We start from the raw sequence: 14,785 nt of genomic DNA on the forward strand, positions 1-14,785 counted from the left end.
GCAATATCTGAGCAATATCGATCCCGTCGTCAGATCATAGAACTATCAAAACAGAAATCTCAATCTGGAAGGACCTTGAAGTCCTGTACAAAATTCTCCGGGCATATCACGATCCTTGGATTCCAAGATCCACCCTGCAAAGCCAAGACTCTCGATGCTCTCTGGGAAGAGGCCCAATAGGGAGACGAGTACTATAGGTTGACTGAACGGATCACCTTTCTCGAACGTTGAGCCACGCTAGGTATTACTGTCACCAAACACTAACGGCCGATAAGCTCAGAGATTATACAGCAGAGCGTTTGGTTGTTCGGCCGGGGGTGTGCTCCTGAACGCATCATTATTCGACTATCGCTACCACTCTTTCAGTCACTAGTCCGGTAGAACAGGGTCTTGCGAACACAGGGTTCGCTGGCTGATCCCTTGCACTGTCTGAGGCGCTATTCATCTTTTGTGTTTCTTAGTTTCGACTGCACTTGCTACTTGAAGCAGACTCAACGGCCCGGGAGCTGCTTCCTTGTTACGAGTGGGGCATGGTACTTGCAGTTGGAAGTGCGAACATCGTCTCTCCAAGAAAATCAGCCCATCAAGCAGTCTCTTCTTCCAGTCCTCCATCTGTAATTTGGTACGAAAGCTCTTGTTCGCCCTTTAAAGGGTCGCCATGACAAGTTACAACGATTTGGACTCGACGGGAAGATCACAGGCTGACTCTGGTCAGTCACTGGGCACTCTATCCCGGTGGGACCCCTCTCAGTCACAAGTCCCAAGTTCCGCAAGCTCGTATGCAGACTTGAACTACCTTTTCGGAGTACAAGATCCCACAATGATTGCACCAAAGGCAAACCGCAATCGCCGCAAGTCGAACCAGGGCTCTGAAAACACGAAGCACCGGCGAACACGATCTGGATGCTATACCTGTAGAAGTCGAAGAGTCAAGGTAAATCATCATCACCGAACAAAAAACGCCATAGAAGGCGCACTGACATAAGCCTTTAGTGTGACGAAGCTCACCCTATTTGCGAAAGTAAGATATCAACCTCCACTAATCTCACTGTTGCCAGTTTAACACTACCTAGGATGCAGAAAGGGTGGCCGCGAATGTGTCTATCCAGAGACCTCAACCTCAAAAGCTTCCGGTAGTGCATCATCGAAGACTAACAATCCAACTCGTGAGAGCCCTGGCTCGTCATCGGATGAACATGATGACGACGTTAGCCAAGAACGACTGGAAGTCATCCCGGATGAGGATGAAGACGTCGACGATAATCGCGATTTGCGAGGAGATTCGAAGCGCGGAGCTCAACGAAGCACCACCAGCCAGTCCTCGAGTGGCCAGAAGGGTGCGCCCAGGCAGGACTCAGAGACACCTTCTCTCGTGCAAGACAAAGGGGCATCGCCCACCCCTTCAACTGAAGGATCTATCGGTTACTCGTCGTACCAATCCATCACAAAAGCGAGTCTTGCGAAACTTCCTTTCTCGGGTCATGGTGATCTTAGAAGTGACTGGAGCCATCTCCCACCGGATCTTCAGTTCTATCTGGTTTATTTCTACGAGAACGTTACACACCTCCACTATTCCTTGAAGTTTGACTCGGAGAACTTCTTACAAACAAGGTTTCTGGACGCTGCACTCAGGAATGAACCGCTTCTGTATGCTGTTGTGGGCTTTGCCGCTTTTCATAGAACGCTGCATAACCCCGCCGGCAAGATTCAAGACTTCCTGGAATACTACAACAAAGCTGTGTCCCTGTTACTTCATGCGTTGAAGAAAGGTGAAAGGCACACCAATGGTATGATGCTTGCCATCCTACAACTGGCGACTATCGAGGTGAGCTATATCCCCTGCCCGGAGAAGTACTGAGCTCAAAGTCAGCAGGAGTTCCTTGGTGACTGGATTAATTTACTTGGCCATCAGAAAGCTGCATACGAGATGTTGACGGAGCTGTACACCCCCGAGTCGATCATGCAAGATGATATGACCAGATTAATACTTGGATGGTACATGCGATTCGACGTATTTGCCGGCTTGATGGCAGGGTTCGAAACTGTTCTTTCTCGAGAGTGGTTTTCGTACGCTCGAGAATTCTTTCAGCAAAAGGTTGCGAAAGAGCCTGAATGCTTGGACTGGAAAATTGAGCTTGCGCTTGCAGAGCATCGTCTTGTCGCAACAGATATGTCACTTCTATTCGCAAAGATGGGAAAGGGCGAGATTCCGTTCGATAAATTCATCCTCGAGAACGAGACTATCGGCAGACGGATAAGAGAATGGAAGAGCAGCATGGACCCTGCTCTCCAAGACAGCCGTCATCTCGTGACAGACTTTACTGGAGCACGCCCTGTCGATCCTGACGATATTGTTGACCCATATATACCTGGCGTAATTTACAAAGGACCACTTTGGGTGATGAATGTGGCAATCATTGACTGTAGGTGTTAGCAAAGAGATATCTTCCCATCTCAGCAGAGTTGTTGAAGTTCCTTCAAAATAACTATATTTTCCCATCAATCACTGATTCTTCCTACTTAGGGCATTCTATTGATCTGATGCATCAGTATCAAACAGCCTTGACCTTAAAGTCTCAACCTAGTGCCGAGCTTGAAAAGAAAGCCTATGCAACATGTCAACTCTTCGAAGCCCTCGAATACTCGCCTCACAGCCCTCCTGGTACCGTTTTGGCTTCTCAAGCTAGTCTTGGAATCGCATGTCTATTTTTGCCGAGAGATGAAAGACATAGTATGTGGGCACGCCGTAAACTTGCAACAATAGAGTCCAATGGGTAGGAATTCAGTCTATAAAGTTAAGATATGAAACTAAATTCCTTTCAATAGATACATATATCCGTATACCTTTCGAACAAAGATGGCCGACCTATTTCGAGATCGATCTTGTATGCACTGGTGGCTTCCGAACGACGAAGCATATCCGCCGATTATTCGATCAATACGTAAATTCGTGGAAGAGCGCACCTCCCCGGCCAAGAATCTGCCCGCTGAAGATTTACGGGATATGAAGGCTATTTTCGCATCGCTGAAACTCGACGATGGAAAGTCAAGCGTTCCACCAGCGCACAAAACTACACAGCCAAATGTGGCCGTGGCCCCCAATCAAGAGAGTTTCATAAGCAATGATTCAATGCAAGACATGGGCGGGATAAGTATGGGAGAAGGCGATGCTTATGGACTTGGATTTGACGACGGCCACGGATTCTGGGGTGATGGTCAAGGTGGGGGCGCTTATGGTATTCCCAAGCCAGAGGATTACCCGTAAACCCAGAAGAGCAGCATAGTTCGAAGCTGTTAGCAACAAGATCTGCCAAAATTTGTGTGGTATACGCCTGCTTGGAAAGCAAGTCTCCGATGCCCCAACGGAGCAGAGTACAGAGGGGCCTGATGTGAAGGCAGGGAGGCTCCGGCACGATCACTTAGGCATAGAGTGACAGCTCTCACCGCGGGCCTTTGCGAACAGATATCAGTATCCAGTAGCACCTTCGCATACTTATGGATTTTGTGCGCATGCGACAATACTTACTCGCGCGCTGTCATCTGAGATTGAAACAATACTGTAAGAGTACGATTGTAACGACCCGAACGATTTCATTCCGTTGAGGTTGAAATCTGGTCTGGGACAGAAAATAGAGACCTGATGTGTTATGATAAAAATGTATCATAAACTATAACAGTGCTGCTTATGGTGACATTAGCTCTCCCTTTGCAAACTTGCGCAAAATGTATTAAGAATGCATAGTACCCTAACAATCATGACACTTATCTAAATTATCTTAGTCGGATTCCAGATACCATAATAATTAGTATGTAAGACAATATTGTTCCATAGTTTGTGGACACATAAATATGTTAAGTTCCAATGGTAAACCAAGATTTGATGGATCGAGTGGCGTAAGAACGATGTGAAATTCCTTCTTTTTCGAATCTCGAAAAATCCACTTTCCTTTATTGTCTCACAGAACAGTAGTTGTCTTTTTTCCCATTCATTGCGGTACGTCGCCTTTCACACAATTCCTAAAGATTGCCAGGGTAGCCACAGAGTGTGGCGGTGCAGTAAGGCTTGCTTCTAGTCCAGAAAGAGTTTGAGTGGGGACTACTGGACTACAGCTCTGGAAAGCATTAACGTAGGACCTTCACGATCACCACGCTACAATTCAACAACAGAACGTCAGCGCAGACCAGCACAGTCTCAGTCTCCTGTCGCAACACTTCGAGGTACCTCTGCATAGTTTCGACGAGCACATCCCATAATGAACCGGCCAGGTATGCGCTTGAATGCTTCTTTTCCCCCCACAAACAGCCCCGCTGCACTTCAACCTGGATTGTTCGACTGCTTGCTTTTCTGTTGGCGATATCGCATTAAGCCCTGAGAGAGCCTTGGACGTCTATATTGTATTTGCTGCATCTGCAGTTGCCAGTTCAGCGACTTCTTCAAAGAATCGGCAAGATGGATTGTGAAGACAGGCACCATAGCCTGCTGCCAGAGGCACGCGACCCTACTTGTTCGAAGACTCTATATGGAGCATTTGGAAGATATATGAATGGCCTCTTCCTTCGCCGCGGCTGCCAGTTCTTGCACCTTGACAAGTGCATATTGGTCTATGTCGCCTGCGTCGTCTTATCTTAACTTGGCACACTTTCCCTGCCCCATACGTTCTGTTCTGCGTTGCACCAATATTTGCCAAATACCTGAAGATTCAAGCTGACTCTTGTAATCAAGCTGTCGGACCTCAATCCCTTCGTGGCCTGCCAAATGGCTTTCCTGGCCAGCAACAGATTCCTCAGAACAGGAGCGTCTCGAGTCGATTACCACCAACTGGAAAGATGGGTACGGGTGCCTCAAGGCCAATTAACCCACATACAACGAGAAGGATCATATGCTAACGTTTTCTTGGGGCTCCAGCAAGCAATGGGTCAACATGGGCTTTTGGCGGGGGAATACCAATGGGAAGTGCAGGACTTGGGAATCCCCGCGTTAATAGCGGGCCTCTTGCGAGCTTTGCCCAAACTATTGGAGGATCCTCGCAACCAGCGACGCCTTTAGATCTCTCGTGGGTGCACCTTTTCACAAAGTAACACCAAACTCGAAGCAACCATGGTGATCCCACCGTGGGATGGTCTCAATGCGCCGAGGCAAAGGCTGACACAGATAACCAGAGAATTCCCATCGTTGTCTAACAACCAGCCTCAACCGAGTCAGTCCACTTGGGCAGCCTCCGGTACTCGAAATATGGGTCAACCTGGCAATATGCGACTGCAGCAACCTTCATTGGCTTCTCAACAGCAGCAGCTGAGTGCTCAGCAGCAAGACGACCTGTTCGGATCATCACAACAACTGCCAAGCAACCAAGGTGCGTTTCGATTTGGAACTCAGAACGCTGTTGGCCAATCTACGCAACCCAGCAGTGTAGACGACTTCCCGCCATTGAACCGCAATATTAATGGAGAAATCGGTCAAGATCGAACCTCAACATTGATGCAAAATACTGGATTCGGCGGGCAGTCCAATGGACTGGGCTTTGGATCAGGGAATCCTTCTCAGCCAGCCCGCAGCAACGGTCTCTTGAACGCGTTGTCAGGTAGCAATCGAGCTACTGCAGGAAATCGTGTTGCTTCACCAACGAATTTATCAGGTTTGTACTTGAATCTATGTTTGAGCTATACTCTAATTTAGCGCGTCTAGGTCTATCTAATGCAAGATCACCTATTGAGGGGAGTCGCGTAGCTAGTAACTCCGAGAACGACCCGATTGTATGTGATTCGGATTATAGATAATGCGTGTTTTTGTGCTAACATCCACAGGGCTTCCCCCACACTCAATTTGGTTCAGCCATGGCACAACCTCAACCTGAAGGAAACCCAGCGCAGCCAAGCATGTCCAGGATGGATTCACAACCGTCTGAATCCGCTGGCTCCCGTGCTCAACCGGCGGAGCCAAGCAACACCTCATCTCAAGCCAATGTCGATGAGTCGGGTCAGGAGATCGAAGATCCATTGGCACATATGAGTGAAATCGACAAGTGGGGTCTGAAAGGCTTCTCTTACCTGATGCGGAACTACCCCGACTACGCGGCCCTCGTCAATGGTACTGATCTATCTACTCTTGGTTTTGACTTGAACAACCCCGAGTACGTTACCTAAAAGAGCCAATTCTCTGATTGTTGACTTTTCTGCTAACACCTAAGAGGCCTATCTCCGACCAGATCTACTCCCTATTCGACAATGAACCTCCTCGTCCCGCAGTCCCACGCTTCACCTTGCCTGAATGCTACACTGTCGGCAATGTCGCCCCGCTGGAGACCAAGATGTCCAACTTCAATGATGAGGCTTTGATATTTATGTTCTACAGCAATCCTGGAGACGTGCAGCAGGTGATGGCTGCCACCGAACTGTACGTATCTCAATTTGACTATATCATTTTCTACATGCTTATTTCACCTTGTAGCAACAACCGAAACTGGCGTTATCACAAGAAGCTGCGCATGTGGTTGACCAAGGACGAGTTGATGGTTCCACAACCTCTGGGTAACAACACGGAGCGGGGCTATTACATCTTCTTCGATATCAAGCAATGGCAACGAGAGCGTGTAAGTGATACTCTAAACATTAATGATATCAGATGTTGATTTTTGGCAGCGGGAACTCACCCTTGTCTACGATGACTTGGAGACAATTCCCAACTCTGTACGACCATTATAATTCTGATGCCTTGGGCTGTCTGCAGTGGTGGCGGTACTTGAGTTTTCATCTTGCGCGAAAACAGCGGCGGCAGCACATCTCATGGCCGGTGGGCAGGTCTTTGTTCATGATCGCTAATGGGAATTATGGCGCCAAAACATAACTGCATACAATCAAAGGTTGGCGTTATCGATTTGCTCTGGCGTACACGGATCAGAAGGTCTGATCGGGTTCGTCGACTGGCTGGCGTTAATGCAACCCGTCGAAGTTTGCAATGCAGTTGCAGATATGTTCTATCAAGTTCTTAATGATCATGAATGAACTCTATCGAATAGGACAGTCCAAATCTGCAGTTCCTCTACGTGACTGAAGGGTTCTCGAAGACGAATATGCATAAGCTGAAGTAAAAATAATTTGACACGTGACTCTCCAGAATCAGGTCCACGCGACTCTGACTGATTGTGAATGGCTTCAACAGTCAACTCTCCTTCCTCGAAGATTTCTGCATCGCACACTCCACCATCAATTGTTCTCTCCTCTGTCGATACCCAAGCTCATAAAGTCCGTCGAAAGCAGTCACATCCGGCCTCGGGCCATTTGACTTCGTACCTCCACCTTCCCAACTAAATCCCCACCCTCGAAGCGTTCAGCACAACATACATCATGGAGGAGCAGACAATAAACCTGCCGCAGCTGCTCATATTGCTCCTACTCGGAGGTCTCGCCATACGATACTTCTTTTTCGCGTCAAGTCCGACTACGTCGCAGACCAGAAGTGCTACGTCAGCAAACAACATACGCGCGAGGGAGGCCGATGTGGAACGAATACAACAGGTGTTCCCGCAAGTATCGCGGCGGAACATAATGTGGGATCTACAGCGGAACGGAGGAAACGTGGTTGCTACAACAGAGAGGATATTGAGTGGCAGAGGGTTGGAAGTGGTGTGTACAACCCCAATCTCAGATTCTTTATTCTTCTCTGGTTCTGGAGAAGTTCGGCATCCAGAACTCAATGTCCCGTTTGTTCTTATGTATTGGACCTATTTCACATGCTAACGTTCATCCTACAGCCTCCACAATCATTTCAACCTCCTCTCCCTGTTGCTGCGTCGTCCTCTTCGGCATCCACGGCTTCAACTCCAGCACAAGCGAAGCCCTCACAACCTGATCTGATTACAAGATACAATCTGAAAGCCAAACTAGCAGAAGAAGCCAGTAGACGAGAGAGCTCAGACAGCGCGGTCGAAGAGGAGCAGGCCAAGCAAAAGCAAGGCCAAGCTTGGAGCCAGAATAAAGGCGAAAGACAGGCCTTACTACAGAGGAGGAGGGAAGAGATGATTCTAGCGGCGAGGAGGAAGATGGAGGCCAAAGTTGCGGCAGAATCGGGGCAGACGAACCAAAGTCCGTGAATATTAGGTTACTGTGCTAAGTGTGCTGTCCGTTTGGCGCGGGATTGCGATGTATTATTCCTTGTATAGCCTCTCTATATGGTGGGTAGCATGCCTTGAGCTCTTCTGATCGTGGAGGAGTGTGCGAGGCATATCGGTGGCATAATTGGATGTCGTTTGGCATTAGGTTCTGGTGTTGGCTGGCAGTCATATGGATACCCTCTTCAAATGCCTGGCGTCACACTCCGCACAACATGATCCTATGGTATCTCGATATCGTTCTCATTCGATTTGGCATTCGTTGTGGATATTCTTGGAATTGGCCTGCTAAGTGGCATTGTCAACTAGGTCCTCTCACACCTTCTTGGTTCTGAACTTCGGTCCTTTGCGTCTATTTGCTTCTGAATCTAGCGTTGGTTTCGCTGGAGCGGTATCTTGCGTCTTTCTGGTGCTTCCTATCTCGTTCTTCGAGTTTTCTTTGACCTGCGACCTGCTAGCGCCAAACTTGAATCTTGGCTCCCTAGACTGCCTTCTGCCATTGGTGAATTCCTATCAAGGAGTTATCTGTGTCATGGGACTAAATCGAGGCTATTGTCCTCCTGAGAAGTAAGATAGGGTCGGAGAGTCCGAGGAGAGCGGTAAGAAGAGATTCTGTGGCTTCGCTTCATCTTGAAGATTCCAAATGAAGGATCTCCTACCTCTTGAAGAATCAATGCCACCAAAGAGGACGGAGAATGAGATAGCTCAGGGGTCAGACTGAGGCAATCATACATTGCTCGCCGTAAGAGATCGGATGTTTGAGCTGACGCAAAGACGATGCTTGCCATACAATAGAGCGTGGTCGTACTCGGTCTTACGCCCTGTGGCAAGGCTAGGGAAGTAAAGATATTCTGGGGAGCTGAGCCGCCCTTTGCCTTCAAACTCAGAGGATTGAAGTATTTAGGACACACACTCCTCCCTCCATCACGTCCTGCTTCGTCTTTTGCTTGCTTTTACTTCGGATTCGCTGTGCTGACCAATCACCACTCTCTTATACCGAGTTTTCAGCTCTTCAGCCTCATACTTAGCCGGACAAATCACACGAGACGCAATCGATAATTCACATGCACGATTCTCGCTCCTCATTGCTCAATTGGGAATCTGGGAGGTAGAACGCCCTGAATTGGGCACTCTCGCGCCCGCGTCGCCCTCGGAGTGCTTAAGTGTAAGGCTCCGCGCTCGACAGACTTGGGTTTGCCCTTTTGCCTTACCCATCTACTCAGGCTCTCTTCGACATTCTCCTACCATAACATCCTCCTGCTGGTGAGGCAGCGAAACTAAACTAATCTACCAACTGTGGAGACTGCTGGGGGGGCTTTGCTCTGCTGTTTCTGCTGCTCAGCTTTCACAATTGACGCGAAGGATCAGACTTGACTTTGGATGCTGCGATGCATGAGCATGGTTTTTGTTATTCTTGTAAGTCATCGCATTGAATGCGGGCAATTGATTTGCACACTCAGCTAATGTAGTGTAGGCTTCGTCGTCCAGTTTGGTATCAAGCCAAGCGGCCTAAGTTGACGTCTGGGATACCGGATACCGATTCAATTTTCTTCGATCTTTTCAAATCCTTCTTCAGACATGGCAATATGCAGGCGATACTTCGTTGGCATCCTCTCATACTGGACGCTGCCTGAAATGTGTCCCGGATCTGCCGCGAAGTTTCCTGTCCAGTGCCTTTGAGCTGCACAAAAAGGGCATTTGCACTTATACACGTCTTTTACTCAACCCCTGCTAGGACTACCTGAGCCCTTGCTGCTTGTATCATAAACCAAAATCAAATCGCTTGGCGAGCCTTCATACCTTGGTGCTTGGGAGTTTCTGCGGCACGGTTTTCTTGATTGGACTGATGGTACATTCTTTGCAGATAATCGTCACCTCTCATACAGTACTCACTTAACTGAGTATTGGTCAGCATATCTATAAGTCTCTAGCACTTCCGGTGAACTTTCGGTAAGCTCGTTGCAGAAACAGGGCCTGCCGAATTATAGTGTACCGACCTCCCGGGTAGATTGGTCCAAGCCCATCCAGTGGTTAACATCGACACCTATAATTTTCTTGCGCTGAACTAAGCATCCCCCACTCCAGACGTCCACTGATTCCATACTACGCAGTCTATCCCTCGAAACTTCCAATTTGTCCGAGGTCACGACAGACAGAAGGGCGATGCCCGTCACACAACATCGAGGCCCAATCCACGAGGGCGTGAGCTGCGATAGGTAGAACAAGGACACCCACCCTCGAATCATGTACACGTCCTATCACATCTGAATAGGAAGGTAGATGGCGGCCCACTTACGTTTCTGAAACTCTTCGCCTCTAGAATTTGTGGCGTCTGATTGTGGAGGCTCATCCGTAGATTGTTGTCTATTTACCTATGCAATCGCCACCGAACTGAGCACAACAACAACATGCACCGTCAACTATCGAACGCTGCGTTAGATTGATACTCTCTACAAGTTATCAGCTCGTTTCAAAACTTCTCGGAAGCGCGCCTAAGATCCAGTATGGCGAATACAACATTTAGAGAGCATCTTGACGTCTACCGGCGTCCCGGTGTCGACCGGTCCTTCACCACGTCTCCTCACGTTAGCTTCGCCTCGATCCCGGACTATGCTCACACATCTCAAGACGATTCGGAACCATGGGTTCATGCCCAGCAGTATGCGGAGGGTTACGGAAATGTTGAGAACTGCGGGTCTTGTGGGGAGTTTGGAAATTTATGCCTCTGCGAAGATAACAGCACAACCCCAATCGGGGATGTGGCTATGGATGGCTCTTGGAACCACGGGTATCCTCCCACGACGGATCGTATGGAATGGAGCTTTGTACCTGGTCTTCGAAGCTTGAGAGGAAGAAGTGATCGTGTTATGAATGGCATGGGAGAGCAGGAGGAAGAAGAAGTTGGCGGTATCGAGGGCTCCGATGACCAGAGATCGAAGAGACCACCAGAGCCTGACCTGGAGACGGGCCCATACTCATCGACTAATGCTGGAGCCAGCTCGATCTGCTCAGACTCGCAGGAACAGTCAGAGGGGAATGTTAGCAAGCAGGCGTATTCTCCAAATCAGGACGGTCACGACCACGCGAGCGAAGGGGAGCTGTTACAGCATGGTGAAGATTTGGATGTTGAGTTTCATCCATCTCCGTGCCTCCTTGGGGGCTGTCGAGGAACCTATGTGTTCAAGACACTGTCCAGCTATCGCACCCATCTGAAGAACGTTCATGACAAGATCATTTATTGTCGAGTCTCAGAATGCAGTCGTAGCCACACGAAGCCATTTACCAGCGAGACCGATCGACGTCGTCACCACCAAGCCAAACATAACTCGAATCCAGACAAGCCTTTCAAATGCGTAAGAAGCGTCTGCCCTGCCAGAGTGAGAGCGTTCAAGCGCAAAGACAAGCTTTCCGAGCACAATAAGAAGTATCATGCTCAAAGCTTGTGCCATATTTGCTCGTGCTACTTCGACAGTTTCGAAGAGATGTTAGCGCATACAAACTTTGGCCATGGTTCTTTTGGATCCGAGAGACAGGATGTCTGAACGAGTAGTACTGGAGATTTTCTATGGTGCTCTTCATGGCTTACCTGAAAGGAGCCACGGTTCAATGTTCTTACGATTTCATGATTAGTTTTTCATCGTCTGCGAAGATATGAACGAATGAGAAGGTTGACGTTTTATATAAATTGATGTTAAGTTAGTCGATCCTCCATTCCACCGAGCTAGATCCATTCTAACGCAAATACTCAGGCACGGCAAGAGGAAGAATCTAATGCCATCCATAACGTATTAGCCAGTTCGGCACGACAGCCACAATTCGACCTGGCCGGGGACACCTTGACAATGCTACCCCCAACATAATTTCGGTTATCTCGATATACTTCAACCGATTCGAATGTACGTTGGACTCTTTTCGGAACTTTGTTTGGTTGGTCTGGAAACGGAGGTGCCATCTCTCAAGGTGGCACAACAATTGCAAACTGTGGCTCGGACTTCCTTCTTGCTTCTTGAGCTTGATGAGTCTACTCGATGTTTGCGGAGAGAAGAGAGCCAGGACTGTGTTCTCCTTGAATTCGTGTTACAAATTGGCTTTGTTCTTTTGTGGTTTCTTCATGTTTTCATTGTGGGTTTCAGGCGGAGACTTTTTACTATTCATATCTACGGCCTTACGAACGAAAAGTTTGATATCATGATTTTGATTTGATGTTAAATTTAAACACTGTCTCTTCATCTGCATAGTCACAACCATATGATTTTGCATCAATCATTGACGCCCGTCTCCCCACTAACTCCGGTGGTGTACCTTCAAGCTGGGCGAGAGTTGCCCGGTTGACGTGGTCAGGGCGAGGTGGGAAAGTGCAACTTTGAACCACATGAAATCACGAGCCAAAAGGGCATATAAGCCGCTTCCTCCCCTCGAGTCTCCTCAACTTGTTCCTAACCAATTTGTTCACCGAAGACTCTTTGTGCCCAAGTTCCGCAGTCTGCCTCGCCTCTCTCGGCTATGACAATCCACACCGAGATGACGGATTTCCATTGGCCCACGTGCGAACCTGACTTTGGATTTCAAAATGCCCTTGAAGGGCTGCAGGACACCATATGTCCCTCTCTCTATTCGGACACTTGGGCACCCCCATTCATGCTGGAGGCTGACGCCCTAGTCAGGTAAGAACCTTGCAAGTCAAAATGCCCTTTTTGCGTGTTGGGCCCCTTTTCACAACCGAACAAAAATAATTGTTTCTAATTCGTTGACAGGTCTCCCTCCTCGCTTTCCGAGGACTACTTGTTCTTAAAACACACTCTTTTGGAACTCCAAGCTGAGAGCCCGCCAGGAAGTCGGGCGCAGCATGACGACGACGATACTTCGACCCAGAGATCCCGGAGCGATACTTCCATTAGCCTCAATGACTGGGCGAGTCCAGCTCATCCTGCAGTGCAGCCACTGGATCACAAGCTGCAGTGCACTTATCATGATTGCACTGCCAAGCCGTTCAAGACATTGTGCGATTTCAAAAGCCACATGAGAGGCCATGCCGCGGATGTCCTGGAACAATGGGAAGAGGAGAAGCCTTGCCGCTGTCCCTGGTCGGGCAACTGCAAGTCCAAGGCTGTCTTCAAGTCTCGGAGGATCCTGCAAACCCACCTGGAAAATGTACACATCACTCCACTCACCTGCACCGCGAGCGGATGCTCGTATCGAAAGCCATTCAGAAGCAACTACGACCTCAAACGGCACATGTTGACTGCCCACTCGGGCGACAGCAACTGCCAATTTCTTCGTTGCCCGTATCCCAAGTGTGATCGAGGCCCAAGGACATTCGTTAGGAAAGATAAATGGTTGATCCACATTCGTACCAGCCATGACGGAACAGAATGCCCCATCAATCACTGCAAGGCTGGGAAAAGAGACGGGCTTCTCACCCATGATGATTTGGTGAAACACATCCGGCATGAACACGGGAGTAAGGCTCCAAGAATGAAGAGAGTTTGAACAGTGTGCTGAATCATGAAGAATTTGAATGCGCCATTGGCGCCTGTGACTCGCAGCTTCCATCTCGGTTCATTGAATCCGAGCTGCTTAAGCACTTAGAGGTAAGTAAGAGCGTTCTTGATTTCTGCCCTCTGGTGATGTCACATTTTGGTCCTAGACAGTGTAACATACTAACAACCTGTTTCTCTAAGCTCCATCATGGACTTCCATATGGAGCGATCAATACGGCCAGAAGTGCTGTGAAAATATCCAGTGACAAGACAGTCAAGCCAACAGATGTCTCATCATGTTGGCAAGAATGCGAGCAGTGTAAAGAGGGAAATTTTGAAGAGAAATCTGAGATTGAGACGAAACCGGGTACTCCCGACGAATTTCGCAACCATACGTTGAGCTTTCGCAGCTCCTGAGTGTGAGCGAGTTGAAACATCACTCGCCTGATACGTTTTAAGTATCGTTGCATGAATTCCTATGTAATGACTTTTGTTTGGGCGGCGTTATTGATTTTGGTTTAGCATATCGTTACTTCAAAAAGGATTGACATGGCGATTAAGGCTTCTAGCTCGTAGATTGCGTTCGTTGGTTGTTTCCAACCAAACATTGCCTTGCGTGATAGCACCCCTTTCTAAGCGAAACCAAGCGAAGTACCCCTGAAATCGCTTCCATCAACGAGCCTACAGATACAAGACGCCCGAATGTAGCATAATGTCGTAAGCTTCTGTACCACTGACAGCTTATGGTATACAAGAACTGAAGAACATGAAATGGTCGATGAAAAGTCACATGACTTTGGTAATTGTTCCAGAACAAGTTGAGCAGCAGAGCCGTAGGCAAGAAAAAGGCGAGCATTTCAAGTTCCAAGGGCTGAGAGCTTCTAGATCGTACTTGATGATAAGCTGTAGACAATGGTAAAATCAAAGTTAAAGTTCGGAGACATTTGGAGACACTGGAAATTGCAAAATATACCGGAGCTTGAGACATGGAGCTTTGGGGATACAATTGTAGATTAAGACCAAGAACAATCTACTCTTCGAGAACTTCCTTGAGTCAACTGCATCTTCCGTCTTAGTTGAGTACGTTCCGTCAACTTGAAGGGCTACTTCGTATTGGACACAAAAAGTGAAGTAAAAGGAATCGAGGGATGATCGTGAAACCGAGACAATAACATCAAGGTTTGTTTTGACCCCAGA

At 48.3% G+C, this 14,785-nt stretch overlaps 7 protein-coding genes across 7 annotated transcripts; 5 read left to right on the forward strand and 2 right to left on the reverse strand.

The window, feature by feature from the left end:
• Positions 1-658: 658 nt before the first annotated feature.
• LY89DRAFT_675133 (uncharacterized protein) lies at positions 659-3,265 on the forward strand (the record flags this gene model as incomplete). Its single annotated transcript, XM_018213485.1, has 6 exons — positions 659-934; positions 994-1,021; positions 1,074-1,825; positions 1,874-2,423; positions 2,525-2,774; positions 2,827-3,265. 6 exons carry the CDS (start codon positions 659-661, stop codon positions 3,263-3,265), a joined length of 2,295 nt encoding a protein of 764 aa, XP_018064631.1.
• An 855-nt stretch (positions 3,266-4,120) lies between these two features.
• Positions 4,121-7,064, forward strand: LY89DRAFT_689567 (uncharacterized protein). The gene is made up of 9 exons (XM_018215929.1): positions 4,121-4,266; positions 4,724-4,831; positions 4,907-5,054; positions 5,161-5,636; positions 5,687-5,754; positions 5,806-6,131; positions 6,191-6,394; positions 6,449-6,590; positions 6,640-7,064. Exons 1-9 carry the CDS (start codon positions 4,254-4,256, stop codon positions 6,700-6,702), a joined length of 1,548 nt encoding a protein of 515 aa, XP_018064632.1. The 5' UTR covers positions 4,121-4,253; the 3' UTR covers positions 6,703-7,064.
• A 280-nt stretch (positions 7,065-7,344) lies between these two features.
• Positions 7,345-8,090, forward strand: LY89DRAFT_596484 (uncharacterized protein; the record flags this gene model as incomplete). The annotated part of the gene is made up of 2 exons (XM_018209925.1): positions 7,345-7,620; positions 7,836-8,090. The coding sequence occupies 2 exons, from the start codon at positions 7,345-7,347 to the stop codon at positions 8,088-8,090; spliced, it is 531 nt and encodes a 176-aa protein (XP_018064633.1).
• Positions 8,091-9,649: 1,559 nt separating this feature from the next.
• Positions 9,650-10,354, reverse strand: LY89DRAFT_675136 (uncharacterized protein; the record flags this gene model as incomplete). Its single annotated transcript, XM_018213486.1, has 3 exons — positions 9,650-9,789; positions 9,909-10,005; positions 10,106-10,354. 3 exons carry the CDS (start codon positions 10,352-10,354, stop codon positions 9,650-9,652), a joined length of 486 nt encoding a protein of 161 aa, XP_018064634.1.
• Positions 10,205-11,799, forward strand: LY89DRAFT_256690 (uncharacterized protein). The gene has a single exon (XM_018206239.1). It carries the CDS (start codon positions 10,613-10,615, stop codon positions 11,648-11,650), a length of 1,038 nt encoding a protein of 345 aa, XP_018064635.1. The 5' UTR covers positions 10,205-10,612; the 3' UTR covers positions 11,651-11,799.
• A 662-nt stretch (positions 11,800-12,461) lies between these two features.
• LY89DRAFT_256627 (uncharacterized protein) lies at positions 12,462-14,079 on the forward strand. Its single transcript, XM_018206238.1, has 3 exons — positions 12,462-12,772; positions 12,863-13,569; positions 13,620-14,079. Exons 1-3 carry the CDS (start codon positions 12,612-12,614, stop codon positions 14,003-14,005), a joined length of 1,254 nt encoding a protein of 417 aa, XP_018064636.1. The 5' UTR covers positions 12,462-12,611; the 3' UTR covers positions 14,006-14,079.
• A 10-nt stretch (positions 14,080-14,089) lies between these two features.
• LY89DRAFT_689573 (uncharacterized protein) lies at positions 14,090-14,758 on the reverse strand. The gene has a single exon (XM_018215930.1). It carries the CDS (start codon positions 14,574-14,576, stop codon positions 14,154-14,156), a length of 423 nt encoding a protein of 140 aa, XP_018064637.1. The 5' UTR covers positions 14,577-14,758; the 3' UTR covers positions 14,090-14,153.
• Between the last annotated feature and the right edge of the window lie 27 nt (positions 14,759-14,785).

This window comes from Mollisia scopiformis (assembly GCF_001500285.1).
Source record: "Mollisia scopiformis unplaced genomic scaffold LY89scaffold_26, whole genome shotgun sequence".
NCBI classification, from domain to species: domain Eukaryota; kingdom Fungi; phylum Ascomycota; class Leotiomycetes; order Helotiales; family Mollisiaceae; genus Mollisia; species Mollisia scopiformis.

Bases quoted from the DNA above. Each gene is read 5' to 3' on its own strand.
- LY89DRAFT_689567 (XM_018215929.1), top strand. The intron at 4,832-4,906 runs GTACGGGTGCCT...TTGGGGCTCCAG, and splicing joins ACCACCAACTGGAAAGATGG to CAAGCAATGGGTCAACATGG. The intron at 6,591-6,639 runs GTAAGTGATACT...GATTTTTGGCAG, and splicing joins AGCAATGGCAACGAGAGCGT to CGGGAACTCACCCTTGTCTA.
- LY89DRAFT_256690 (XM_018206239.1), top strand. From the start codon at position 10,613: ATGGCGAATACAACATTTAGAGAGCATCTTGACGTCTACCGGCGTCCC.
- LY89DRAFT_256627 (XM_018206238.1), top strand. From the start codon at position 12,612: ATGACAATCCACACCGAGATGACGGATTTCCATTGGCCCACGTGCGAA. The intron at 12,773-12,862 runs GTAAGAACCTTG...ATTCGTTGACAG, and splicing joins GAGGCTGACGCCCTAGTCAG to GTCTCCCTCCTCGCTTTCCG. The intron at 13,570-13,619 runs GTAAGGCTCCAA...TGAATCATGAAG, and splicing joins CATCCGGCATGAACACGGGA to AATTTGAATGCGCCATTGGC.
- LY89DRAFT_689573 (XM_018215930.1), bottom strand. From the start codon at position 14,576: ATGTCTCAAGCTCCGGTATATTTTGCAATTTCCAGTGTCTCCAAATGT.